The following is a 27,974-nucleotide window of genomic DNA, read 5'->3' as shown; positions in this document are numbered from 1 at the left end:
GGCCCACGATAAACGCTAAGTAAATGGCCCCATCGTGTATTAGTTTCATTCCAAAGCTTGAGCTTCACGTCTATCTGGTTGCTAAGCCCCCGACGGCGAAGCAGGAGCCTCCTTCGCTGGGAGGACCCGGGGCTGGGTGTTGTTGCGCCCCTCGGCCGGGAGAGGGCGCCAGTGCGTTCTCCGCCCAGGCGGCTCCCGCTCCCGCCGCCGCCGCCGCCGCCGCTGCCGTTGCCGCCCCCTTGCGCATGGCTGCCTCGGCTGCCGCCTGACCTACACTCGTCTCCTGCCTTCGCGGCGGTCTCACGACTCTGTGATAGCCTGCGGACATTGCGAGCCCGGCAGAGCGCGGCCGGCGGCGCGGACCCCGCAGGGCGTGCGACGTGTGGCGCGGCCTAGGGGGCGGCGGGCGGCGGGCTGCCCGGCCAGGGTCCTCACGGGTCCTTGGCGGACCCGGGGGAGGGCCCTCTTTGTGGCTGCAGTTGGCAAGATGGCGCCGGTGGGGGTGGAGAAGAAAGTGCTGCTGGGCCCCAACGGGCCCGCTGTGGCGGCCGCCAGTGACCTGACCAGCGAGGAGGAGGAGGGCCAAAGCCTATGGTGAGACCGCGCGGCGGCCGGGCTGGGCGGCGGGGCCGGGGAGGGCGTGGCGGGGAGCCGGCCGAGCTGGGCCGGACCGTCTGACTGATGACCTGTCCGGGGCCGGTCGCTTTGTCATTTTACCCACAGGTCCTCGATCCTGAGCGAGGTGTCCACCCGCGCCAGGTCCAAGCTGCCGTCCGGCAAGAATATCCTGGTTTTCGGTGAGCTCCGGCGGCGGGGCGTTGCCCGGGGAGCCGGGGTGGGCGAGGCCGGCACCCCTTTTACTGGTCTCAGTCTTCCTTACCCCCGCTGCCTGCCCCGCCCGGAGGGCCAAAAGACCCAGGTTGGAGAGTCGGAGATTGGCCAGTTCCAACACACTTAAGATTGTGGTGTTGCCCGTTTTGGGAATCCTGGTGATGCTGGCATGTGTTTGTCGGCAGTTCTTAGTCATTGGTCGTAACAGTAATCTTGATTTAAATGTCCCTGACGCCCTGCGCTCACAGCCCAAAAGTTCACCAAATCTAGGCGTGGAGAGGGGCATAAGTAGATGAAAGAGTTGGGTAGAGATGGGAGAGGAGGGTGACTTAGGGTCGGGGCTGTGGGGACATGGCACAGGAGCCATTTCTTGATCATGAGCAGTCGAAGGGATGCTGCAGAGGACAGCAGACTTTGGAGTCCTCATCGAGGGACTTACTGGATTATTCCAGTTCTCACTGCTGTGTTACCTGTGTCAGGTCCCCTAACGTGTTTGGTTTCATTTTCCTCACACAAGTGAGGGAGTCTGGCTCAGTTCATTCATACAGCAAACCCATTCGTTGAGTGAGTTTTGTAGACTGGGCACCAGACAGCACAGACATCCATCAGATACCACACAAGAATCTCAGTCTAGGGAGACAGATGTGATTGCACTACATACACCAGGCTGGGCATGGGCAGATTATTGCAGGGGCATCACACTGCTTAGTGTTGTTTTGAAAGAGGGTAATTTGGGGTTCAGGTATTTTGAAGGATAAGTGTTGAGGTGGCATGGCAGTGGCATGCAAGGTCACAAAGGGTTAGTGCTTGTAAGAATACAGAGGTAACGAGGGGGTGTGGGTGTTGGGAAGCTTCCAGAAGCTCCTTATGGAAGGTGACTGCTAAGGTAAGTTGGGGGAAGATTGTTTAAGGCTGAAGAATTGATGCCTTTTCCTGAAGGCCCCTGATTTTCAAGAGCAGGGGTCCCCAACCCCTGGGCCATAGACAGTTACCGATCTGTGGCCTGTTAGTAGCGGGGCCGCATAGCAGGAGGTGGAGCGGCAGGCAAGCAAGCAAGCTTCATCTGTATTTGAAATGCAGCGGCTCCCCAGCATCAGCACCTCACAGCACCTCACATCCACCTCAGATCATCAGGCATTAGGTTCTCAGGAGCACCAGTCTCTGGTGCCAAAAAGGTTGGGGACCTCTGCTCAAGAGCTTTTTATTTCACCTCCATCCCCTAAACCTCATGGGAATCACTTCTCGAAGATTTCCACTGTAAGGGGAGCAGATGGTCTTCTTTAGGTGATGATCATTGCAATAGGTAATAAAGGACCCTTAGAGATCTTCCAGAAGTGGGGGATCAAGGTCTCTAGATCTGTGTTGTAGAAAGGGAACTCTGGCAACAGAGTAGCAGGTGGCTTAAAATGAGCAGGTACTGAAGTCGGACTGACAAGTGTTCATCGTGGTCTGGGTGGGATGTAGAGGGCCTGAATGAGGTAGTGGTACTGGGGATGGGGAAGGAGACTTTTGATCTGTGGAATGCCTTTCTGTTCTCATGTTCTTTAAGTCCATATTACTAAATCCCAGGGGTGCCTAGTGATGTTTCTTGGTGGTGGTTCTTGATGTTTAAGGTTTCTTTTGGGGTCGATTTAGTTGATTGGAGGGGGATGATGAGGTGCTTGACAATATACTAAGATTGTGCTTAAGAGTTTGGTCAGGTCTATAATTATTTTCATTGGTTTTCTATCTTTTAGGATGCTTATGAAAGAGATGCACTAAAATAAAAAATGAATAATAGCTTTTATTCTTCATGATTGTGAGGCAGGATCAGACTTTTAGTTCAGAGTTCCTTGGTTTTAAGTTTCATATTTTGATGATTTCTTACTTTTCTTGTGGTAAAAGTTTATTTTGTGAGAAGCTAGCTCCACTTTTTACTTTCACTTCTCTAAATGCATGTTTTATAAATCATAGGTAGGGCCTGTGGACCTGCGTTAGTCCTTTCCTTGTAAAGTAAGGGTAACTGCAGTAGAATGTCATTTTAGATTTTGGAATTTGCCACCTTTCTTACCCCTCCCTACTGCAACCACTCTTACAGCAAAGCCTCCTTTGTTTATGAATTCAGGTGTGAGACCTCAACAGCAGACTTTGCAGGAAATTCTTAGTTGTTCTTTATGAATGTCAAGACTTCCTATCCTTGCCTAGAATAAACAGTACACTCTGTCTTCTTACATACATCATTTGTAGGTGAAGATGGTTCTGGTAAAACAACTCTCATGACTAAACTACAAGGAGCTGAGCATGGCAAAAAAGGAAGAGGCCTAGAGTATCTCTACCTCAGCGTCCATGATGAGGACCGAGATGGTGAGTGAAGTATTAATCCATGGTAAGGGGTGTGTACGGGTCTCTGACTTCTTGGTTGCAATGCCTGCAACATGGCCAGGCATTCTCGATTTTCTATTTAGTTCTAAAAGAATAAGTCAGAGGAATCGATGAAGTATCTGTCTTTGTAGGGCTTTACTCACTTTATAGAGAATGTTAGCAAAAGTGGGAATGGGGTCATCAGCTGCTGCTCTGGGTAGCCCCCACTTAAAGGGAGATACTGAAGGTAAAGTGTCAAATGCACAAAAAGGTAATAAGATGTTTTTTAAAGCTTTGTACTTCTCTATGAGGAAAACGCTTGGTAGACTGATCTGGGTACCATTGTTACTCTGCTTGGTTCTAGTGGAGAAGCTGAAGTTGGTGTGGTTCAGAGTGTAGCATCTCAGCTGATATTTACAGGAGACTTTTCTGAGTTTCTTTGTGACTGTAAAAATGCTCATTTCTTATGTTTCTTTCAGTGGAGGGAATAGAGGCTCAGAAGTGATAATGTTCACTTTCACTCTTAATTCCTCATCTCAAGGATACGGATAGTAATAGTTTCTATCTACAGGGTAGTTGGGATGACTAGCAGTGCATGGTAAGGACTCTTATAAGGATTAGATACCATTTTATAGTCTTTCTTGTGGGTATAATTATGAGATGGATTCAGGTAATGGTTTTTGGTTACCATTAATCAGTAATGCCTCCTTTATAAACTTTATTAATCAATAATGCCTCCTTTATAAACTTTTAGGCTCTAAAATAATTATTGGTGTTTAGCTTTTTATTTGTAGGAAATTTATCTATGTGGCGTAAGGATGAAATATTTTTGTTGTTATTTACTTTATATTTGCCTTTACGTAAACAGTAAAGATCATGAAGTAGAGGGACTAAAATGGCAAATCCCACCACCTCTGGTCCCCATTTCCTTATTGCTAAAATAAAGAAGCTGTACTCGGGTTCTTTCCAGCATGATAATTCTTTGATTTCCAGGTGTCATTTAATAGAGGGCATGGGTTTGGAGCACTTATTAAAGCTTGGAAATCTGTATTGTGTTAATGGTAACTTAGAGGTCATCTTAGAATCCCAGGATTTTATTCCTGCTCCTCCTGCTCCCAGCTTCCTTTGCCATGATGAACATTCCTTGAAGGATGTGAAAGAAAAGTAGGAAGTAGACCCGGTGCTGAGAGCTCTCCTTGTATGAGGAGGACAGAGGCATGCAGGTGCCCATCTAGGCCCGCCGTAGTCTGATTGGGTAGGGCTGGGACTCGGGCCGCTGAGCCAGGCCTATGGGGGTCTCATGTGTCTAAGTCTTTTGCTTCCTGTCTTTGTTAAGCAGTATGGTTATTGTGGAAAGAACTTGGGCTGTGGAGCCAGGCAGAATTGGTTCAGACTGACTTAACCACTCTGCTCCTTAGTTTTCTCATTTGTAGAATTGGGTAATGGTACCTGTTTCATAGGTTGATAGAATGAGAGGTGGCGTGTCACATATAATCAAGTGCTTGAGACAGTGGTAGTTCTAGTACCCTTTTGAAAGTATAAAATACGATGTGGATACTCTGTGAATCTCTGTAGCCTCTTGTTTCAAGATGGCATAAGCATATTTCATGCCAAAGCATCGTATTAAACATATTCGCTTGCCTTTGAATTGAAGAACATGTTAACTTTTACATCAGATTCCTTAAAGTTGTCTTAAAAACATCTTGGTTTCTGCATTTATGGGATTTTTCTAGGCCATCTATTTGCATGTTCCTCATTGAACCTGTGGTTAACTATACATCTCTCAGCTGTTGTCTTTTTTGTTATGTGGTCTGACTGGGTTATAAATACACATTTTGTAGACAGTCACCTAGGTGGAAAAAATAGTCTCTAGCTTGTCCCTGGTCTGTGATGGGGCATGACATGTCAAAGGACCACTGTCTTCAGTGTTAGGGGCATCCGTTCAATGCCACATGTGGTGTGTGTGTTCTCCATGCACATAGGTGAGTTATGTGTAGTAGGCAGTAGGAAGAGAAGCTGGGAAAAAAAAAAGAATTGTGTCTGGTAAGAGGCAGGCATTAAAATCTGGGCTTCAGGTACAGAGCAGTATTTTTGAAGGAATTTACAGAACCCAAACTGGAACCGCTCTTGAAATCAAGAAATGCTGTTGAAATCAAGTCATGACTATAAATTTTTTACATGTTAACTGATTATACTAAAAAAGATAGGTAACAGAAGATAGATTTTTAAGTGTATTTTGGAATTAATCAGAAAATAAATTTAATGAAATTATGTTTTTGATGGTAAGAGTACTTCCTTAAGGTGCTTTTGTAAAAAAATCAATTTTTTTTCCCTCAAAAACAATGACTAAAAAATTTTAAGAATATGTTACCATTTTGGAGAGTTATCTTTTATCATTTGATCATCTGGGTGTGATATAGGAACCATATGCATCATTAAATGTCAGCACTTGCACATTTGTGTGAATGTGTTTTTAACTTTTTATTAATGGAAAACAAAAACTACCTATAACATAGAGACTAGTATCATGAACCATGAACCCCAATATACGTAATATCTGTCTTCAACAGTTACCAGTTCTTCATCAATTTTATTTCAGGTGTTACTCTCCCTTTACTTCACACTGGATTATTTTGAAGCAGATTTCATGCATTATATCATTACATCTGTGAATACTTCCATATATATCTTAAAGATAAGGATTTTTAATAATAACCATATTATTATATCAAAAATAATTTCTTAAATTATCAGGCATCCAGTAATTCACACCTCAATTTATATAAGTAATTTAATCTTAATATTTAAATACAAAGGTCCTGTCTCGTTGGCACCCTTTGTGGTACGTGATCGCACTACTGAGAGTGACTGACAAAAAGAGATTGTTTAACCACAGGCTCTTTGCCATGTCTTGCTGCCTCACAGATTGCTGATATTTTAGAGAATGGATTATTTAGACTATGGCACAGCTGACCAGTGAACATTTATAGCTTTTATTAGTATCTTTTGATTCTTATTGAAAGCTAAAGTGTCCTTCACTTCTTACTCCTAAACTTAGACATTGCTGGAATCTTTTTAGATGTGGGCACAATATATTATGGTAGTTTAAAAAGTTTAGATAGCTCGCGAGGCACCTTGACCAAGGGTTGATATCTACTGAGCACTTGGGACCTTTTCTGGTTAAGATTTCTTTTTGTGTTCTGTGGAATTTTGTGATTGTCATTTTCAGGTTCTTCTTGATATGGCTCTTTTTTAGCTGTGCTGCTGGTCATTGTCAGGTAGTAACTTAGCTTCACTTCTTTTCTTAGATCACACGCGCTGTAACGTGTGGATTCTGGATGGAGACCTGTACCACAAAGGCCTTCTGAAGTTTGCAGTTTCTGCTGAATCCTTGCCGGAGACTCTGGTTATTTTTGTTGCAGACATGTCTAGGCCTTGGACTATGATGGAATCTCTACAGAAATGGGCTAGTGTTTTACGTGAGCACATTGATAAAATGAAAATTCCACCAGAAGAAATGAGGGAGCTGGAACGGAAGTGTAAGTAAAATAAGATTTTCTTAATTGGTAAATTCAGTAGTCTCTTTGGGTGATTTCAACCACCTTTCTTTTCAATGTCAAGAGGCTGCAAAGCTGCTCTTGCATAGTGTTTGCGTTTTGTTCGCACCATTTATTTCAGAGTTGCTCTTGTAAATTCAGTAGTCAGAAAGTATTCGAAGCAGTTTTTAATCTCAAGTGTCGCAGTTGAAGAAAATAAATGAATTTATATTCCTTGTTATTTTCATTGGTTCTCTTTTAAAATAAAGATTCCCCCTTACCTCCCAAAATATGATCAGTTCTGTGAGGCTGTTTGCTTTTCTGTTACTCTGCTAGTTAGCATCGATAAGGGTAGAGACTTACTGTGATCTCTGCAGCTTGAGTCCATTTCCTCGGGTTCTGTCGAGGTCGTCCTATAGACCCTCTTGTTGGCAGGTTTAAAGAAAGCCCTACAAAAGACAAATCTTTCAGCTCCTACCTTAGTTCATTTAGGGATCTGGCAGATATGATTTTAATTCATATAATGAGAAGGCCATTTTTTTTTATCATTAAAATTAAAGTTTATTTTAAGACTAAGGACATCTGAGTCCTTTGAGAACAAAGAACTTTCAAATTAAAGGAAGTTTCCCCCCACCCCCTTAATGTGGTTCAGAAGCTTGTTTTTCTTTTCCCTTGCTTCTGTACAGTTACGTCAGCTTCTGTCCACTAGCCAGGGAAATGGGAGGAGTAGGGGCTGGAGCTGTGGTGGTGGCGGTGGCAGCAGCAGCAGCAGCAGCAGCAGTCTTGGCCAGGGCAGGCTTAAATCAGCTTGGCTTATTTCCACAGAATGACATCATTCCCTTTAGTGAATTAATGAGTGCTTCTGGGGCATGGCACATGGGATCTTCACACTTACTGTCAGAAGAGTTCAGAAATTTTGATGTGCTTTCCAGTCAGATTTCTTGCTGTGTGTCTTCCTGTCATAACTTCAAACTTGCTCCTCTCCCATTTTAGCTAAAGCAGGGAGTTTTACATCTGATCTTTGGTTTGCTGTGTGTATGGGTTTCCCAGGTCACCCGCATGTATGCCACAGTGATTGTTATGCAGCTCAGCTGGTCTGTCTTCAGCCACTGACCTTTCTAGATAATGCCTCTTTTCCTTCTGAAATAGAGATCCTAAAAACAACTTCTCAGAATAGTTCTGAGGCTGAAAAGCTGTTTTCCTTTCACTGCACATTCAGTATCGGACCCAGATTAGTGAGTAAATGCACTCAAGATTTCAGTTTCTGCACTCGTTTTCTCAGAGTTATATATAACCTTATAAAGATATATTAAAACAGAAAAAAAGAGATTAAGCCAAGGAATATTGTTCCCTCTCAGATAGGAAAATGTCTGCCTTGTACCAGGTCTGTTCTAGGCATTGGGTGTGCATACAGCAGGCAAGATGCTTACTCCTTGAGAGCTTTTGTTCCCATGGCACACTGAATTTATTTTGTGGTCTTCATCATTGATGGCTGTCACTTCGGATTAGCTGCATGTGACACAAAACCCAAAATAACAGTGGCTTAAACAAGACTGATGTTTATTTCTCTCTCTTATAAATGAAATCCAGAAGTAGGCAGTTCAGGCCTGGAAAGCAGCTCTGGGAAGAAAGGTCAAGGACCCTGGCTCCTTTCTGCTCACTTCTCTGTCATCTCTAGGGTATGGTTTCTTCTTCTGGACAACTAGAGCTCTAATTTGTTCTAGGCACCAGGATGGAGGAGCAGGAAAAAAGTGCTAAAGGGCGCGTGCCTGCTTTCTTTCTAAGGAGGCTAGGAAATGTAGTCTCTGTGGCTTTGTGTTCTAAGTATCAGGGTTTGGTTATAAGGAGGAAGAGAAGAGGATACTGGAGGGCAACTAGCAGTTACTAGAACCACATCCATGCCTGTCTATGCCTCATGATTCTGTTAACCTTCTGAGGACTGCTCTTGTTTTCACCACTGCTCCTCTGAGATGTTTGGAGTGGTAGTCAGGCCTTTGCATTGCATATTGAAGGAGTTCCTTTGTTACTGCTGGCTTTTGGTTACATTTTAATAAAGCAGTTGGCCATCCTCTTGCTCAGAGGACTCCCACTTTCCAGATTAATTGGATTCTAGGTGTTGTATGAACGAAGGGCTGTTACCCAATTTAGTTTCCAATCCAACACCAATCTCCAAACTGCTGAGTTTGGAAAGCTGTTCCGTAGTGGGTCACTCTTTCAGGATTAGGTTCCCCAGTGGTTGGGAATCTGTGGCAGCTGTTTGGCTGCAGGATCCATCTGAGTGAGAAGGTGGTGTTTGTGGGTAGGTTAGTTTTCTTTCCTGCTTTATGTCTGGAGTTTCCTTTGCTTATCAAGTAGAGGAAAAAGATGAGATGCAGTCAGTGGGGACTCAGGACTGTGGAACCAGTGGGTGATCAATGAAGTAGGAGAGAAAAAGTGAGAAAGCGGGGGCAGCAGCGAGGGTAGGGTATTCTGCGATCTCCTTCCCATACCCACTCCCATCTGATGTTAAAGGGGAGTCCGAGGTGGGCCGATGGCCCCTGCTGTGAAATACTTGCCATCCCCCCATTTAGAGAGAAATTGTTAATTCTATGGTATGTGGTATCCTAAGGGAAATGCACATTTTATTACATGAATTACAGCCCTCATCATGTTTTTATTCTCCCTTTTCACCAACCTGTCATGAACATTGCTCTGCCTTCCAGCTTATTTTCTAAAATGCTGAGTTATTAAAAACATGTGTGTTTCCTACTGTTGTGGACAGCCATAATTAAGTCATTCTTTTAGTGAGTGAATAGTCTAACTCAGGGCTGCCCAGCCATTTTCACATCATGCCACAAGTAGAATGCAGTAGAGTTTGTGCAGCACACTGGGTAATGGAAGTTCATGGAGCAGACCACCGGAGCAGACCACCAGAGCCGCGTCATCCCTGCCTCACTTCCCATAGTTACTTAGCTCACCCGTAATCTGTTTCGAGCTCTGCCATGCTCACGGTCTTAAAAGCACTGGTGGGTGCTTCACATGTTCTTGGGAAGTTACAGGTATTATTTAGACAGTTAAGCCATTGTATTTTTCATTGATTTGAAGATTTGTTAAAATGCTTTTAAATAGAAAATGTGAGAACCTTTGATTCCTTCAGGATTCTTCAACAACCATGCTAAATTGATCACAAAATCTTTCTGGTTTTGTCCAACCAAAATGCAAAACAGAGCTCTCGAGTAGATTGTTTATGTTGGCAGTGAAGCTATGTGAATGAGCTTAATTAAAGAGAAGTTGCAGAGACTACGGCCATGCCACCCTGAACATACCCAGTCCCGTCTGATCTTGGAAGCTAAGCAGCATCGGGCCTGGTTAGTACTTGGATGGGAGACCACCTAGGAAGACCAGGTGCTTTAGGCATTAAAAAAATAATAATAATTAAAATGATTAATTATTGTTAGAATAGATGAAAAAAAGGGAAGTTGCAAAGATGAAATGTTATCGTATATGTACTTTAGGGCTTAATCAATAGTTTTCAGTTTGCCCAGTATTGTATGAAAGACAATGTGCTCCCAGATAATTCTAGAAGTTATATAATCATAACCTAAATTTTTGTAAATTAAAACTCATTGTTTTAAAATGTTTAAAACCTATTCTGGGGTGGGGGGAGAAGGAGTATGTGTACCTTTCTCTAGCTTCTCTTTAATCCAGTTTTTTGCATTGTCTTAATGAGCATGTGAATGAGATTATAAAAGGCCCTTTGGTCCTTTAGTCCTATTGGGCATAGAAGAGCAGAGCTGCCTGTTTGCTCCTCTGGCTTAGAATAACTTTAACCATCATGTCCTTATTCTTTGGCCTGACATACGAGCTTTGAAGCAGCCATGCATGTCTGTGGGCTTTGTGTTACTTGGCTTAACCAAGGCCTGAAGGCCCTCCTACGGGGTTACCTTGGCTAGAATAGTCATTGTATGTGCTAAGAAGTGGATGTTTTACCTCTGACCCCTGCTAGTGTTAGGCAGGAACAGATATGTGAATACTACACATGCAACTCAGAATCTCCTAATGGTGAGACTGAGTCCACAAGAGTGAGATGATGAGGAGATTCGGATGGTGCTGGGCAAGCCCAGCCTCTCTGCTTAGTGCAGACATACCTCAGCTGTATGGAAATAGCATGTTCTTGTGGAATTCAGATGGTTTTATTCTTTCTAATGAGGACTCTGAGGAGCTTTAGAAGTTATAAACTATTTTTAGTGGTCACCTCTGTTAAAGTAACACAGTTCAACTATTCTGGCATTTTGAAAATGTAAGATATATAAGAAAAGTGGCTTTTTTCATAGTAGGAACTGTCGAAGCCTTAGAAGTTTTTAAAAACCTGTTTGAGAGTTCAATACAATTGAAGATATCCAGGAGAATGTCCTTGCTGCTCTAAGGTTATAATGCTCAGACCGAATATGTCAGAATTGGCATTTTGCATCATTATCCCCAAATCCCTAATATTGCAGTAGGATGCAATTAGGGTTTGTCACAACTCTTTGTGTTTTTGTGCTGCTTTTTCAGTTTTCTAAAGCTGATACGTATTTTTATATGTGTGTATGTAATTTTTTCTTTTTTCACCTGTAGTTGTGAAAGATTTTCAAGACTATGTTGAACCTGAAGAAGGTTGTCAAGGTTCCCCACAGAGAAGAGGGCCTCTGACCTCGGGTCCTGATGAAGAAAATGTTGCCCTGCCTCTTGGTGACAACGTGCTGACTCATAACCTGGGAATCCCCGTGTTGGTGGTATGCACAAAGGTGTGTGCCAGGGAGCTGTAAACTTGGCTGGGTTTAGGCAGTGAGCAGTCACTAAAAAAAACTTAGGGTACACTGCATATGCCAGGATAGAAAATATTGTCATTTAAACAAACATTGCTGCTGGAAACATGACATTCAGTTTGCTTACAGCCTGGGTTAATCTCTCCATGAAGCACTCAACTTTATTTAGTGATTCAAACTCAGAACTAAAAACAGTTTTTGTAAGGCCATGTAAGCCGTTTTATCTAGTCTAAACTAATGATGAAAAACTAATATGGAAGAGCAGAATTCTTTTGGGCTTTGGTCTCTAAAGTCTGTTGGACTCAAGATGATTTTCAGAAAGGAACATAACCCTGGTGGGAGAAAAGAAAGGAACTTAAGGTTTGAGTTTCTTCTACCCTGTAGAATTATGAGGTGGGAATAGAAATTTAAGTTCATTCATAGAGAAACAAAGTTGTATCTCTTACAGAATGAAAAAGAAGTAGCTTTAAAACATTTTGGGAAAGAAGCAGCCACATCAAGTCTGGGAGAATCGTGGTCTTCAAAAAAAATTTTTTAAATTTTGAAAAACATGCAGTAACTGAGTATGGTGACAATTTGGTGTTTTGGCCATGTAATGTAATTATTGGCAAAAGAATTCAGTGGACCAAACTTGCTCATGGTTAATCTATAGCTGAAACTTAAAATATGAGCGATAACTAATTTGAGAGAAGGTCTTAAAAAATAAAACATTTGGGTTTCAAAAGTACTTTATTCCAAGTCAGAGCCACCATGTTGCCCAAGTACGAGGTGTGCCGTTTGCATCACATTCTGTGAGAATGGAGTCCTATGGAGTGTGCAGTGCATAGCCATGTCCAGTGGGCCTGTTTCCTGATGTGACCTTGTTTGATTCTTAGAACAGCTGTGAGGTGACCAGGGCTATTACATCACAACTTTATACCTATGGAAACTGAGGCCAGGATGAAAGAGAAAAATGTCCAGTTGCTTTCCACTCTTTTCTAATTAATGCTTGGACCTTTGCCTTTGGTTTTCTTCTTGGAACTGTGATACCTTATTTTTGAAGAAGATGCTGTTCCCATCTGCAACAGTCAGAGATGCAAAAAGGTAACTTCTTTCTATCTTCCCGGCAGTGTGATGCGGTGAGTGTCCTGGAGAAGGAGCATGATTACAAGGAGGAGCACTTTGACTTCATCCAGTCACACCTACGGAGGTTCTGCCTCCAGTGTATCCTTGGAGTGCTATGTCAGGGCCCAGGGGCACAGGCTTCCTTCCAGATGGAGCATCTTCAGAGATAAAGTAATTCCTGAATCCAGAATACCAGAATAGTCTTCTGCCAGGAAGAAACTGTATACATCTTTTTACTAGTTTTATATTTTACTATGTTGGAATTTGAGACTTATTAATTGTGCCTGTCTTTGATCTCTTTTTATTTTTAATGCTGTACGTTTGATAGGCTTTCATACTTAACAAGAAAGCTGATATATGAAAATTTTATTACCACATTACTTTTATCATATCTTGGGAATCTTTTTAAACTTTGCTTTTTTTGCAGAAGAGATTAATTACCCAACCCGATATTGTTCTAGATGCTACAGTTGTTTCCCATATGTTTATATTTTGCTGTCCATGAGAAAGGTGCTATGTCAGCAGTCTTATGAGTCCTGTTTCTGTAAAAATCCAAGGCAGTAGTGCCATAGTCCTACATCTTAGGGCTGGGGTGAGGGATGGTCTTCTATTGCTTCTTTTGGGCCCTTTAACTTGTCCAGCTCAGTGGAGGTTACCAATACATGTAGCTACCCATCTCTTTATAAAAGGTGTGCTTAATGATAAACTTGATCACATGTGAGCATTTGCCTGGGAAAGAATCTGTGTCCTTTGGTTATGCCGAGGGTGTTTTCCTGGACTAGCCTCAGAGCCATTAACTTGACTCTTTGGAAAGCAATCTGATGGATCAGAAGGCACATTTACATGTTAAAAAATGAAGTGCATGGCCCGCTAGCATCAATATGCTTCATGCTTTTGACCTGATTCATCTGATAGTATTACCTTTTTAATTTAAAATTTTAACATTTTCTGTTGATCACGTAGTGATCAAACACTGATCAACCTGTGAGTAGTACTATGAGAATTGTGTTTGTATGTGTTTGCTTTTGTCTCCTACAGTGCATTGGTTTTCCTTAAGCAGATTGATTAGATGGAGCTGCCTTGATTTACACATCAGTGAAGGAAGAGAAAAACCTCGACTTGTTGTATAAGTACATTGTCCATAAAACATACGGTTTCCACTTTACCACACCTGCCTTAGTTGTGGAAAAGGATGCAGTTTTTATGTGAGTTCTTTATAGGTGATGCTTTCAAACTCTTTATAGTACATTTGCTCTTTACATTTTATCCTCCCAAGTAAGCTGCCTCTGTCTCTGTCTTACATGGCCAGCTTTCTGCTGCCTTGGGACAAAGTGCTTGGGCCGGACCTCTTAGGTGATAGGTGCACGCAAATTGCCCTCTCCTCTTCTTTCCAGATTACTTGCCATTCTGCCTGCAGTCCGAAGATGGTGGGTGGTATGAGATTGGGGTGCTACTTTTCTTCATTGAGAGCAACTTGCCAAAACTTAAGCCATTCATTTTTGCCATTATTGTCAACTCTGGTAATATACTTGCTGGAGGATGGAGTTGAAGTAGAGGGAATTGGTGCTCTGGGGATCCTGAATATTTTCTGTTGAAGTATCTGGTTCCTTTACCCATCAGCAGGCATTCCTGTCAGCATGAGCTTTGGCTATATTGCGTGCTTATTGTGTTTCTAGTATTTTACATTTTGAGAGCCACTGGGCAGGGACTTGGATACCTGTTTGCCCAAATTTGTGTCTCTCTCAGTGGAGAATGGTGAGTGTTGTGGATGCATAAATAAATGTTGAAGTTGTCTCTGAGACAACTTGTGCCAGTAGATTAGTGTTTTTAGGCTTAAATATCTTTTCAACTTAAAAAAGAAGTACAATTCATTCAGCAAATACTGAACACCTCCTAGGTGCCCAGGTTCTGTGCTGAGGACTCAGAAATGAATGAGAGGCGATCCCTACACATAGCATTGTAGGGACTGACACATAGCCAGGGATGGGTAGGGCAGTAATGGGGTAGTAGAGGCAGTGTGGCAGGGAAGGCAGAAAAGATAATGTTGGAAGGATGAGTGGTATGTGCCAGGCAGGCCAGAAGGAATAGAGGGGTAGGAGGGACAGTCCGTGAGAAGTCTGAAGGTGTGAAAGCCAAGAGCTGTCAGGGGACTGAATAGGTTACCCCCTGAACATTCAGGGAGAGCCTCACTCGGGCTACTTGTAGACAGCAAACCTAGAAGCTTGGATTAATTTTAGAGAATTGTTGTCCAGAACGGTCAGGCAGGCACCAAAGACACAAGTACAATGAGCGGTATGTTTTTGGAGTGAAGCAGTGCCCAAATCACATGTGATCCCGGGGAGCAGGAGGAGCATGGAGACTGGCTGGGTTTGGGGCTGGTCTGGAGTGGATATGCATCTCGCAGCTTCTGAAGGCTGCATGGGTCATGACGGTGTCTTGATCACACCTTGTCCCTTTGCACTTTTGGTGCTATATGTTGTTGCCTATTTGGGAGCTGGTAGCATCAGCAAAGCCGTTTGGGCTAAGTACCATCTTGGTTATAGAGCTCTGGAGCAGGAGTTAAGTGGAGAATGAGAGGCCTGTAAAAACAACCAGTTGCCATCTTTTAGAGCTTCTAGAGTTCAAAAGTAGGTCATGTAGGGCATTTTATAATTGCTCCTTTATATAGCTATATAGCTTAATGGAACCTGGATGCCATACTGCCCTGAGATTTGAGCGGGTAGCACCCATGTAAGAGTGTCATGGACTCCTTTGTCCGTTTGGTTTGGGGCCTAGAATAGTGCAGATCCTGGTCTCCCCCTTGGCTCCAGGGTACATCTTCCTATACCAGTAAAATTAATGAACCAATCCACAAGAAAACTGTTGTCAGGAGAGTTCTCAGAGAAACAGCTTACAGGAGGGGTGCCCGCATGCCAAAGCCCACGAGAAACAGTCCCATCCTGAGCTCTGCCCTCTGTTCTGCTCTCTGCATTCTCCACTCCGTTGGAACAGGGCCCCATTGTGTCCTTGATCTTCTGGGTGGAGTTGAGGGAAGACTCTGAACACTTGTTGTAAGTCAGCATGTGTAGTCAGATCACATTCTGGCTCCTTAGGTCTTGGGTCCCATGAGCTCAGTATGGAGCAAGACCGGCGGTGTCGATCTGATGGGTTATACCTGCGATAAATTTTGGCTTGTCTACCGAAAGTTATAACCCAGCCCCAGCAACTACAGATCCTGTGGGAAAGGAACTTATCCAGGAGTCCTGTCTAACCCAGAAAGTGCTTTGAGTATTCTACTCTGTAAGGCAGTCATAAGAAAAACAAGTCAACCTGTCTTTCTGCCTTTAGACCTGCAGGCTGGGACAATGAAAAGAAAATAGCTATTTTACATGAAAATTTCACAACTGTGAAGCCAGAAGATGCATACGAAGACTTTATCATGAAACCTCCTGTGAGAAAGGTACCCAAGTCAGTAACTGTAAGAATTACAGGTGTTTTTTTATGGGAAAAGAAACCTATAAAGAATCAGGTCTTACACATTGAGCCATCCTGGCGGGGAAAAAAAGCAATCTAAGGCCCTTTTTAAAAAAGTCTTTAGATGAAATCGGGGCTTATATAAATGGATCTGGGAGGTGGGGCATGAGTGATGGAGTGGTCGCATTGAGTGGGGTTGAAGTTTCCCGTTAGGTCCTGACAGTGCCACTGCTGCCTCTGGACTACTGTCAATAGATCCTCTTGCTTCTGTTGAGCCCCTGCAGACTGATCTGGGAAGTGTTCAGAACCTGCCAGACTTTAAAAATGTCAGTTGGCCACATGCCAAGGTTGGTCTTGGCACAGGGTCTGTGCCAGGCTAGAAAAAATTCCACAGTCTCAGCAGGGACTCTTCCTAGATCCACGTGGAGATCTGAGCCTAAGATTCTCCTTTTAGGGTGAATTTTAACAGTAATTTGAGTGTTCTTGGCCTGTGACCACAAATGAGAATGTCTCTTCCCTTCACAGCTGGTCCACGACAAAGAGTTGGCTGCAGAGGATGAACAGGTGTTCCTAATGAAGCAACAGGTAAGAAGACCAGTGAGGCCATAGCAAAGGCCTTCTCATGAGTGAGATGCCAGTTCCCTGGGGCGAGGTTACAAGTATCAGAGAGCTTGCAGCACTGAGGGAGTTGTGACCAAGTCACCTTGTTTCCTCCCATTTCTAGGATTGGTACAGAGTAGGGGTTAGACTACCTGCCTCGGGGGATCCCCTGCCTGCCTTACAGATTCTACAGTGATTGGCTTAGTTTTTTCTTAAGTACACTTTCTCTTTGAAAATGTAGGCCTCCTGTCATAATACTTCCTGTGTCGACAGTTTACCAAGTGCCCTGACCTCACTTCCATTATTTCACATAGTCCCACACAGCCCTATGCATGAAGGGAGGTGATGACTTGATATACCCATTTTGTAGGTGAGGACAGTAACTTCCCCGAGCTGACAGTTCAGAATACAGACTCAGTCTCACCTTTCTGTTTCACTTCGACTGCTATTAAGACATCACGGGTCAGCTAATGGTACAGGCAGGTCAGCAGGGGGCGTTGACACTTCTTTTGCCAACTTTTTCTCCCTTCTGTGCTCTCCTTGCTTCCTTAGCTTCAAACTGGTTATTTGGTAGTATTTTTTTCACCACATACCAAACTGCTCCAAATATTTTGCATTTATAGTGTAAAACCTATGACTTGGTTGTTGTTAATGGTGCCCTCTAGTGGAATACTTGGAAGTGTTTCTCCAGACCTTCAGTGTATGCTGCAGACCCTTGGTTAATGGCCAGTGTGTCCCTCTCTTTGCAGTCACTCCTTGCCAAGCAGCCAGCCACGCCCACGAGAGCTTCCGTGAGTACCTTAAACAGAGGGTCAAGGGCCAGTGTCATGGGTGTCTTCAAACTTTATACCATTATAAAAGCTTGTATGGACTTCTGTAATTTTAAAGGGAATTTGGTCCCCCTAAAAGCCCAGGGTGAGGAACATAGTAGGCATTGAGAAAATGTCTGATGAGGGAATACAGCTCTGGGAATTAGAGTGAACTGACTCTGTTATCTTGATAACTCTTCTCTCAGAAGAAACAGGTCTAGAAAGGGACTGAGCTGGGAGCAAACTCCCAATCCTGCCACCCTTCTTCCTAGACTGTGAAAAATATCCTGCAGAAGCATGGCTTCATTTTTGGAATATGTGTGCTCTGTTATTTTTATGCCTGTGTGTGACTTGGGCTGGTTTTGGACTTAGGAATCCCCTGCGAGAGGACCCTCTGGCTCTCCAAGAACCCAGGGCCGGGGAGGGCCAGCCAGCGTGCCTAGTGCCTCCCCAGGCACATCAGTAAAGAAGCCGGACCCAAACATCAAAAGTATGTATCCTGTCTCTGTGGAGAATGGTTTAGTCCTAGGCCTAAGCTCTGCAGAGGTTTGGGAGGTAGAGACTCATGGTGGCTGGGCTGTTTTCTTCTCCAGCAAGGGCTACTTTCCACATCCTCTCTTGAGGAGTGGGCTCATGGTTGGCAAGGGCCAAGGCCTTTTCTTCGTTGGAGTCGGTAGTCCTTGCACCTGGCTTTGTGTAAGTCTTCGGTTAGGCTATGCAGATTCCTTCGGAGAGGAATACAACATAAGTCATATTAAAATGTGTGTTTTGAGTCCTTAGTTTTGTTTCTCATTATGTTTATATCATTACCATTTATGAACTGTGGGACTTTTTACCCCCTTTATTTTCTTGTTAAGCTCAATTACTTAATAATTTAAGGAGCTCTTATCGTAGTGATTTAGTCATACCCAAAGCTGTTGGCTGCAATGAGACCCTCAAAACACAAGTTTATGTTATGTTTGCATGTTTGATGGCTGTCTTCTATTTTGAATGAGAGCTTTTTAGAGTAGCTTTGGAGTGTGGTAGGCTAATTAAACTTTGAATGACACTTTTGTGGATAGAGAAATGATATAGAACAGTAGTCCCTAACCTTTTAGGCACCAGAGACTGGTGCTCCTGTGAGAATCTAATGCCTGATGATCTGAGGTGGAGCTGAAGCGGTGATGCTGGTACTGGGAATCGGCTGCAAATACAGATGAAGTTTTGCTCACTGGTCTGCCACTCACCTCCTGCTGTGCAGCCCAGTTCCTAACAGGCCGCAGACCAGTACCAGTCCACAGCCCAGGGATTGGGGACCCCTGATAAAGAGCACAAGTTATCTCTTAAGCCTCCCAACAGGCGAGAAATCTAAACAGGTTTCCACTTAATCATGCTAACATGTAACTAGCCTTAGCAGTGGCAGTTTATAAGGCATTGTAGTAAATGAATGTGCTCAGTATCCTAGGAAGATGAAGCCACAAATGGATAATTCCAAGCTGAAAACTTTTTGTTTATTTGTTTGAGTCATCCAGTTTGTATGATGCTTTTTTTTTCTTAATGTTTCCTTAGATAATGCAGCAAGTGAAGGGGTATTGGCCAGTTTCTTCAACAGTCTGTTGAGTAAAAAAACAGGCTCTCCTGGAAGCCCTGGTGCTGGTGGGGTACAGAGCACAGCCAAGAAGTCAGGTACTGAAGAACCCTTGGAGACTTATGATCCTTCTGGTTGAGGAGTGCTGGAAGCTGGGGAGGCAGACAGGAGTGTCTGCTTTTACCTGACCTGCAGACCTTTGGTTTTCTGAACAGCCAAGCAAGGAGGCACTTCTCTGCTATTTACTCAGCAGTATACTTTATATGTTATCGTGCAGTGCAGGTTTCCTGGGCACATTTAAGGTGGGATTTTTGTACCTTCAGATTGTCAGGAACTGATTGTTGGGTGAGTTGAGGTAGATCCTAAACCATACATGAGGTCTTGGTATAGAAGCTCTAGCCATTAGAAGTCATGGTCTAGGGTGTACCATTGACATTTTATTTAATTTTCTGCGATGCTTCATAAGGGTTTTGTTTACTGTCCTCAGTCTTGCCATGCGCTGGAGCCTGTGAACTCTCCCTGTCTCACTGGAGGGTTGCCATTTCCTCCTCCACAAAGCTCCCCTCATTGTCACACATACATTTCTCTCCATGTCCTTCCATGTGGGCTGGTAGGGCAACTGTGTGTCTTGAAGGTTTCTGAAACAAAGAATCAAGTTCCTTGGGAATTACACATTTTCCCTGAAAGCTTGAGACCATTTAAAAAGTTCTTTGCTTTTAATTTTCTGTTGGCTGTAAGAAATGTTAATACAATGATTTCCCTAATTGGTGTTTTCAGATCAAAGGAAGCCCTGAAGGAAATCATTCCATCCTCAGGTCAGCCTGGACCTTCAGGGCCTCCTGAGTTCTTAGAGACTCAGAGTCTGGTCTGGTGGCCCAAGCTGTGAGCTGATATTCCCTGGCAGGAAATAGACATTTCCAGGCTCCAGTTAGTATTTGATAAGAAAAAGATATGAATACCAGCGTTGTGCAAGATTGAAATGTCTGGCCTTAGTCTTATTTTCTTATTTTCTAGGCCGTCCATATGAGTCATTTTAGAGTGTTAGAATTAGAAACAAAATCTTAACTCCTTTCTATTTGAGGCACAGAAAGTCATTTGCTGCATTTTAGAAACTCAGATACCACCTCTAGGAACATGGCAATGAGAGTGCATAGGGGTCAGGTGGGGAGAGGGTTTTCAGAAAGTCCCTTGTTTTTGGCACAAAGGCATTCCCAGTCTGTTTCCTCATAATCATTGCAACGATAAAAGGCTTTCCTCATTCTTATTGAGGTTATTGTCACCACAAATGATGACAGAAATCTGTATAGTTTTAAATGTTTCTTTTTAAAAATCCTAGGCTCCCATCACTGCTGCTTTTTTTTTTTTTTTTTTTTTAAGGACAAAAGACTGTGTTGACAAATGTTCAGGAAGAACTGGATAGAATGACTCGAAAACCAGACTCCATGGTAACAAACTCTTCAACAGAAAATGAAGCCTGATCCTTCTTAAAATTGCATATGTAAAATGACCAAATAACTATGTATATTGATCTGCTAAGACCAGGATTTTTCTGATATGGCACATGCTATCAGTTTTTTGGGGCAGGGGAGATGAACTTAAAAAAAAAACTTCATTGGCTTGTCCGAGTGTGAATTGCACATTTAGGAAGGTTATGTGTCAGACCCCTTTGTTAAGGATAACCCTTGGACTCTCAGGCATATGGCTCTGTGGGAAGCAAGTGCAGCTGGGGCTTCTTGTGGAGGGGAAGGTAGATCAAGACAAAGAGGGCCTACTTTCAGGGTGGAGCAAATGAGACCAGGAATCATTGATCAGATGGTGGTTAGTCTGACCAGTAGTGTGCTAACAAATCACTTATTCTTGGGAAGCAGATTAAGTGGGAGAAAGTCCAGAAAATGGAAAAGGCTGAAAGGAGGAGTGAGAGAAGTGATAGTGGGGAAGCTGAATGTTGAAGGAGGTAGAAGGAGGAGATGAGCAGTGTTAGTAAATACCGTGTGTTCAGTAGAACGCAGTCATTTTTAAGACAATATCGGAAGCATTTCCAAACTAAACACTAAGCAAAATGGGGATTAGACTTGTTCCAAATGCATCTTTAACTTATAAAAGATGTGTTAAGTGTGAGGCTGCCTGAGTCAGGTGAAGCTGACACAGATATGGGGAAGATGGCAGCTGCCCAGGACCCATGTGCTTGGCCTAAGCCAAGTCCTTGTGGGAGATACTGGGCTCCACACATGTGCATTGTGGAGCAGCAGTCACGATGGGGTGTGTTTAACGTCAGCAGTTACAAAATTAGTTTACTTTGAATTGTGTTTTCTAAGTAGCTCCTGCTTTGTTTTTTAAATTAAAAAAAACTTTTTTTTTTTTTTTTTTTACTACCACAGGCTGGCCTACAGATAGAGAATGGGTGACCAACCTCTCATTTTACCATAATGCAATGTGCTACAGAAAGTTTGAGGGTAGTTTTTAATGTAATTGCATACTGATTAATTGGCTTGTACCAACTCCTGCCTTATGGTTTGTGGAAGCCATCATGGAGTTCCACTGATGCAAAAGGGTCTTGTCCTAGCTCCCTGGTCTGTTCAGTGCTATCAGGTAGACAAATAAGTATGAATGTTTTATATCTAAAATGGAAATGATGCGTTTTTCTGGTTTTGTGTTTTTCATAAAATGTAGCGTTTTTTTCCTTAGAGAAATAAGAGTTCCAGGTGTCTCCATTTAGGGCAAATTCATGAACATTGTCATGTCACACCACCATTCTGAAAATGACTTCTGTGGATTTGAAATGGCACTTTAAATTTTATACATGATACAGAACATTTAAATGCAAACACTACCGTTAATTTAATGTATAAAACATTTGTTGTCAAACCAAGGGAGAAACCACAATTCACTTATGTGGAGTTTACTTTTTTTATATGAATATTTGTTGTACTGTGTCTGAACATAACTTCCCTAAAGTCATTACTTTTACATACCAGATTCAACTGACCACTAACATAGTACTGGGCATAACTTAATATCCTGTGTTCTATAACAAGACTCTAAAACTCTTGATTGCTTTTTTGTAAATCTTGATTGCTTTTTTGTAAAGGTCTGAACACTGTTAAAGAGAAAGCTGAGTATTTACTTGCCTTTCTGACGAACATAAAAACATGTTTCTTGTGCCAGTTTTATTGTTGAAAATATACTTTTCCCCCCCTTTTAAAATTCATTTATTTAAAAAAAAAATCTTTTGTGGCTTCCAATTATCAAATTGTCCAGGCAATGACAGTAAACTATCTGTCGAATGATAATTGTGGTGTAGTGACCAACAGATGTCAAACAACTTGTAGCTATACTGTTGGTGGGGTCACTTAATCCCTCTATAGGAGCTGGGGAGTGGGGCATAAAAATGAGTGATCTCAGAAACAAGAAGGAATTTTTGAAGAGGCACATGACTAAGAGCGATATAGAGTCATTTAAAATTTTAGTGCATAATTTTACTTTTTAATTTTTTTATCATTTAAACTGATAAAGCACTTTTATGTCAATATAAAATATACTAAAACTGATGAAGTGCCGAGACACCTGTCTTGTAAAGGAAGCTTTCTTGAAGATCACTTTTAGTTTCTCATGACAAGTGGATGCTCCTAGTATTGGAGAAACTAATACATAATGTCATGTGCTCAGTGGTTGCCAAAGTCTGCCAACTTTGGGGAGCTGCAGGGTCCTGTTTGGGAGGTGGGAGGAGGGGAAGATATTTTTCGTTGTTTTTGCGTTTTCAAGCATTGGAACCAAAGGCCAAATAGTAAACAGCCTTTACTTTTTAAAGTAAAATTCATTTTATTTATAGAATACACTTGTATGGTAGACTGTTAAAGACAGTTTTGTGACTTTATATACATTATAGTGGTTACATGTGCTATTTGACTTTAAAATGGAAAAATCAAAGAAATAAGCCCAACTTTGAAGATGTAGCCACATTAAGGTCATGAATTGATCTTTCCTGAAAATGCAACGGGTATGCTGCTAGAATTATTTTATTTTTTTTTTTGCACTTTTTGTTTTTGATTGGCATTTTAAAATCAGTATTTAAATTGAAGACACCGTGTTTTATTAGTTTAACAAAGTTGAAAGTGACTGCTCTGTACATCATGACCATAACAATGCTGATGCTGTAAGTGAAGGTTCACTGTTGTCTCTACACTAAGTTTATTGGTATTTTTAACCTAAAATTAGGGCTGTAGATTATTCGTCCAGCAGCCTTATTAGTCCAGGGGTGTGGCCCTATTCAGATGCAGTATGCAGTCATGTGGAACCTTGCTTTCTAGTGCTGGAAAAGAAGATGTCTCATTACTGGCTTCAATAAATGCGAATCCAGACTGCTTACAATTTTTGGTGACTTTTTTATGATAAATTATCCCACTGGAGATAACATTGAATTGTCTGCTGATCGTGTGGGGTATCTACCGTGTAGCTAAAACTACATACCTCTCTCACTTGAAATTATCAGAAGTTCTGTTAAAGAAAAAATATTTGAAAGCCATGTTTTGAGGTATGTGGAGTTCTACGCTGTGAGTAAAATACAATGGGGTTTGTGAATTGTCCAGTGTATTTTCTTGCCTCTCAGATAAATTCGTGATTGCCTGCATTAGACTAAGTGATTTTCACTTAACTCATTTAGAAGCCTTGAAGATTCATAGAGGAATTTCAGAGCAACTATGCCATAATGTTTTTCACCTATTTCCGTGGGGAGCAGTAAAATATATTCAGGAAAATCAAATTATATTAGAGATGCATTGTATTTTTGATTATTATATTTACTCTAAGCATGTTGAATTTTTTGTTCTATTATACAAATTTTCCCACAACTTTTTATTTTGGAAACGTGTAAATCTACAGAAAAGTTAAAAGTATACTGAATACCCATGTTGTTTTACATAAATTCACCAGTTATTAACTTTTTCCACATTTGCTCTCTCTCTCTTCCTCTCTCCCTCCCACCATCTCTCTCAACACACACATGATGCACTCATATGCTCTCACACACTTTCTCCACCCTGGGTCATTTAAAATAAGTTTGAAGCATCAGGGTATTTCACCCCTAAATATATGAGCTGAGTCTAGGCCAGTTATCTTACAGAAAATCCTACATTCTAGACTTCTGATGTTCATGATTCAATTCAGGTTAAACATTTTTTGCAAGAATGCTATGTAAATGAGGTATTTGTTCCAGTGTGTCACATCAGGTTGTCCTTGTATTTGTGATGCTGGGTTTGAGTCCTTGGTTAAGGTGGTGTCCTCCAGATCTGTCAAATGAACTGTGGGATAATACTGTTGAATATCTTGTTCTTAAGCCACCTTTTACACGTTGCATCCAGTGATGATATGATACTTGCCTAAATCAGTTATCACATTAGGAGTTCTTCAGTGGTAATTTTCTTATCCCATCACTCCTTGATTTATCAGCTGGCGTTTACCTATAAAGAAGAGTTTTCTGCTCGCTCTCCTTTTTGGATGATGGTTTTCACTGAATTTTTTTTTTTTTTTAATTAAAAGTGTTATAATCTAATAACTCTTTGATGCTCATCTTGAGCCATACAATTCACAACATAAACCCATTTTAAAATGTTTCAGGGAATTTTTGGTATATTCACCATGTACACCCATTATCACTATCAAATTTCAGAACATTTTCATCACCCCAAAAAGAAACGACATACCTATTAGTAGTTGTCAGTCCCAATTCTCTCCCCACCCCCCATTCCCTGGCAACCACAAGTCTATGGATTTGCCTATTCTGAATATTTTACACAAATGGAATCATACATTGTGTGTCATTTTTGTATCTGGCTTTAGCATAATGTTCTCCAGGTTTATCCACTTGTAGCATGTATCAGTACTTCATTCCTTTTTGTGGCTAAATGTCCCATTGCATGGATAAACCACAATTTATCCATTTATCAGTTGATGTACATTTGTGTGGTTTCTAATTATTGGTTATGAATAATGCTGCTGTAAACATTCATATTTAAGTTTTTGTGTAAGCATATGTTCTTTCGGCCATATAACTAAGTAGGAGTAGAAGTGCTGGTCATATGGCAATTCTGTTTTTACTGAAGAACCACCAAACTTTCATAGCAGCTGAACCATTTTACATTCCCACCAGCAATGTATAAGGGTTCTAATTTCTCCACATCTTGGTCAGCACTTGTTTTCCGGGAGTTTTTCATTTGTTTAATTATAGCTATCCTAATGAGAGTATCTTTTCATGTGTTTGTTGGCTATTTGTGGATCTTCTTAGGAGAATTGTTTAATCAAATCCTTTGCCCATTTAAAAATTAAGTTATATGTCTTTTTATTGTAAGAATTCTTTTTATATTCTGGATACTAGACTCTTATCAGCTGTGTCTTTTTGACAACACACCTCTATTGATCTTTGAGCATTTCTTTGCTTTTTGGCACCAAAAAAATGTTCCAGGCTCACTTTGCATTTCCCTTGTCCCTGACCAGGAGTTGGCCATTTTTCCAAAGACTCTTTGTTTCCTTTAGTGGGGATTGGCATTTAGAAACCAAGATCTGGACTGTAGGCATGCTTAATGTTACTAGGTGCTTTTGCATCTAGGCCTCTTCAGTGGGCATGCAATATGTACTTTTTAAAAACTTAACATTGTCTAAAAGTTGGTTTTTATCAGTTCGGTCTTTATTCTTGTTTATGGCTTCATAGCACTCAGTTATGTGGATGTACCGTTCATCCAGTCTCTTACAGATGGACATTTGGGACAGTTCCAGTCGTTTTTACATAATGCCTCAGAATAACCTTGTACATGTGTTTTTATATGTGGAAATGTATCTTCAGGGTAAATTCCTAACAGTGGGACTACCTAGTCAAAAAGTATGTCTGTAGTTTTCATTTGACATTATCAAAGTCCCTTCCATAAAGGTTACATCATTCAGCACACCTATCAGCAGTTGTAGAAATTATTAACTCACTGTCAGTTTTGCCTTAAAATTGAGTTTAGGGGTCCCTCACTCTCTGCCTCTGAGAGGAGACCACACTCTGGAGTGTTACCCTTTTTCTAATAAACTTTCCTTTTGACTCTAAAAAAAAAATTGAGTTTAGGAAGTCCAGTGAATAGACACTTATTTTGGGGATTATTTGATGACACTAGTAGTAACGTAATAGCAAATTCATTAGAGATTGCTATATACTAGCAACTTCTCATATGTTTTGTATAGATTTAATCTTCACAACAGCTATGAGGCAAGTACTGCTATCATCTCCACCTTAGTTTCCAGATGAGAAACTAAGACATTGAGAGGTTAAACAGCTAATGAGGTTAGAGCTAGAATTTGAACCAAGCAGTCTAGCTTCTGAGTTGAACTAATTGTAGTGCTGTGCAGGTATTCATTGTACTCATTTATAGCATATGGAGAAAATATGTCAACTGAAAGATGTTTTCATCTGTGATCCTAACCACAGATGTACTGCTGTTCAGCCTTTTTGCCTTTCTGTCATGTATGGAAAAGCCATTCTTGTCAGGTGGGAAAAAATAGCAGAGAATATGCCCAAAGAAAATTTACACTATACCTGTAAAAGGGGGGAGGGGCCACAGTCACTTTGCTGAGAAAGGCAAGTTGAGATCCCTGCCACTCTTATCTTGGAACGACCTCTGCCTCTTAAGGCATGAAGAACTTGGGGACGGAGGGGGTCACCTGTGGTAAGAGCCCTTGGCAGACCGTGAAATGGCGACCTTCACCAGTTCAGTTGTTCCTGAGTGTGTGTGCAAGACCATCTTACCTGTTCACCTGCTGTGGCCTTCACACACTGCTGGTGCATTCTGGATTCTTGCCACCTCTGGATTGGGAGCAGCGCATGGAAGGAGGCAGCTGGAATGTTGGGAGGGCATGGGTTTCTGTGGGTTCCAATTCTTGTGGTTCCTCTGACCTTACAGAAAGTCTCATTACTTTTAAATCAGGCAAATATAGTTTAGATGTGAGAAACTGATCAAGAAGCAGAACAAGAAAACTAGGGAATTTCACTCCTTTTAGGACTCCTTCCTTTGTAAAGTGGAGATGAACTTTCTAGTCATTGTGAACGTTAGAGGAAGTATTCATGTGCCTGCATAGGGTAGGTCTTCAGTGATTGTTGACCCTGAAAATACCTCTAGGAAACTCCCTAATTAACATTGTTCTAGCATCTCCATTTGTACCCCTGTAAAATCTATACCCTTTCCATTTGGGGCATTTTACATTTTGTAATTTAAATATTTCTGAAGAAAGCAGGGGTTGGAGGAATGGATACCCTGTAACCACTTGCCTGGTATAGTTCCCATGGGATGCCACACTTGGGTCCTCGATTCTGGAGGCAAGGACAGTGCTTGCCCTTTAGTGCTGTATTCCTTACCCTGCAAGGCCAGCACGTAGCCTCAGGGATACAAAGTGCTATCTTTATGCTCTCTGACTTGATGAGGCACAGATGGTGTGTTCTGATCAGGAGACAGAAGACAGGCAGTGTTGAGAGCAGCAGGAAGAAGCCAGAACTTGCACTGTGGATGGACAGTGCACTCTGCTGGTGCAGTGAGCCAGATCACAGTTGAGACATGGCCCAGAATTCTCCCTGGGCTCTGATTCTGAGGGAATCGTACAGCTTGAAGGGAGAGGAGATGTTGAGATAGCAGGGCTTTGAGAGCCCAGGAATGGGGGGTGCAGGGAGTTTCCACATTAGTGGGGATCAGGGTTCTGTGTGGGAGGTTTGAGACCTTGGGCAGCATTTCAGACAGGAGGAACCTAACTTTTCAAATGTTTCTAATCTTGTTAAATTCCTATGTGGATGAAGTTCAAAGTTTTTTCCAGTACTATTTTTAACTTCGTGTCAGATCGCAATTGTTTTTATCAAGCAACTCAAGGTAAATCACAAGAATGTCGAGATGTTTTCATATATGATGTTTTTCTAGAATATTTAATTGAA

At 41.9% G+C, this 27,974-nt stretch overlaps 1 protein-coding gene and 1 pseudogene across 2 annotated transcripts; both read left to right on the top strand.

The window, feature by feature from the left end:
• Positions 1-432: 432 nt before the first annotated feature.
• Positions 433-23,781, top strand: DYNC1LI2 (dynein cytoplasmic 1 light intermediate chain 2). 2 transcript variants are annotated; one of them, XM_039888890.1, is made up of 14 exons: positions 476-594; positions 724-797; positions 3,058-3,174; positions 6,480-6,710; positions 11,304-11,473; positions 12,604-12,697; positions 13,668-13,803; positions 15,926-16,037; positions 16,577-16,636; positions 17,401-17,442; positions 17,833-17,950; positions 19,009-19,125; positions 20,405-20,472; positions 21,406-23,781. In XM_039888890.1, exons 1-14 carry the CDS (start codon positions 488-490, stop codon positions 21,430-21,432), a joined length of 1,473 nt encoding a protein of 490 aa, XP_039744824.1. In that variant the 5' UTR covers positions 476-487; the 3' UTR covers positions 21,433-23,781. The 2 variants fall into 2 exon arrangements, with proteins under 2 accessions (XP_039744823.1, XP_039744824.1); XM_039888889.1 differs by having other exon boundaries at positions 433-594; positions 20,405-23,052.
• On the top strand, positions 9,985-10,103 carry LOC120623151 (uncharacterized; annotated as a pseudogene).
• Positions 23,782-27,974: the final 4,193 nt, after the last annotated feature.

Source organism: Pteropus medius, unplaced genomic scaffold (assembly GCF_902729225.1).
Source record: "Pteropus medius unplaced genomic scaffold, Ma_sr-lr_union100, whole genome shotgun sequence".
Classification (NCBI taxonomy): Eukaryota; Metazoa; Chordata; class Mammalia; order Chiroptera; family Pteropodidae; genus Pteropus; species Pteropus medius.
The sequence above is the reverse complement of the archived record's forward strand: the minus strand, read 5'-3'. Positions and strand labels throughout refer to the sequence as shown.

Coding starts and splice junctions, on each gene's coding strand:
- DYNC1LI2 (XM_039888889.1), top strand. CDS start 488: ATGGCGCCGGTGGGGGTGGAGAAGAAAGTGCTGCTGGGCCCCAACGGG. Junction 12,698..13,667: donor ACGGAGGTTCTGCCTCCAGT/GTATCCTTGGAG, acceptor CAGATTGATTAG/ATGGAGCTGCCTTGATTTAC. Junction 13,804..15,925: donor GAAAAGGATGCAGTTTTTAT/GTGAGTTCTTTA, acceptor TTCTGCCTTTAG/ACCTGCAGGCTGGGACAATG.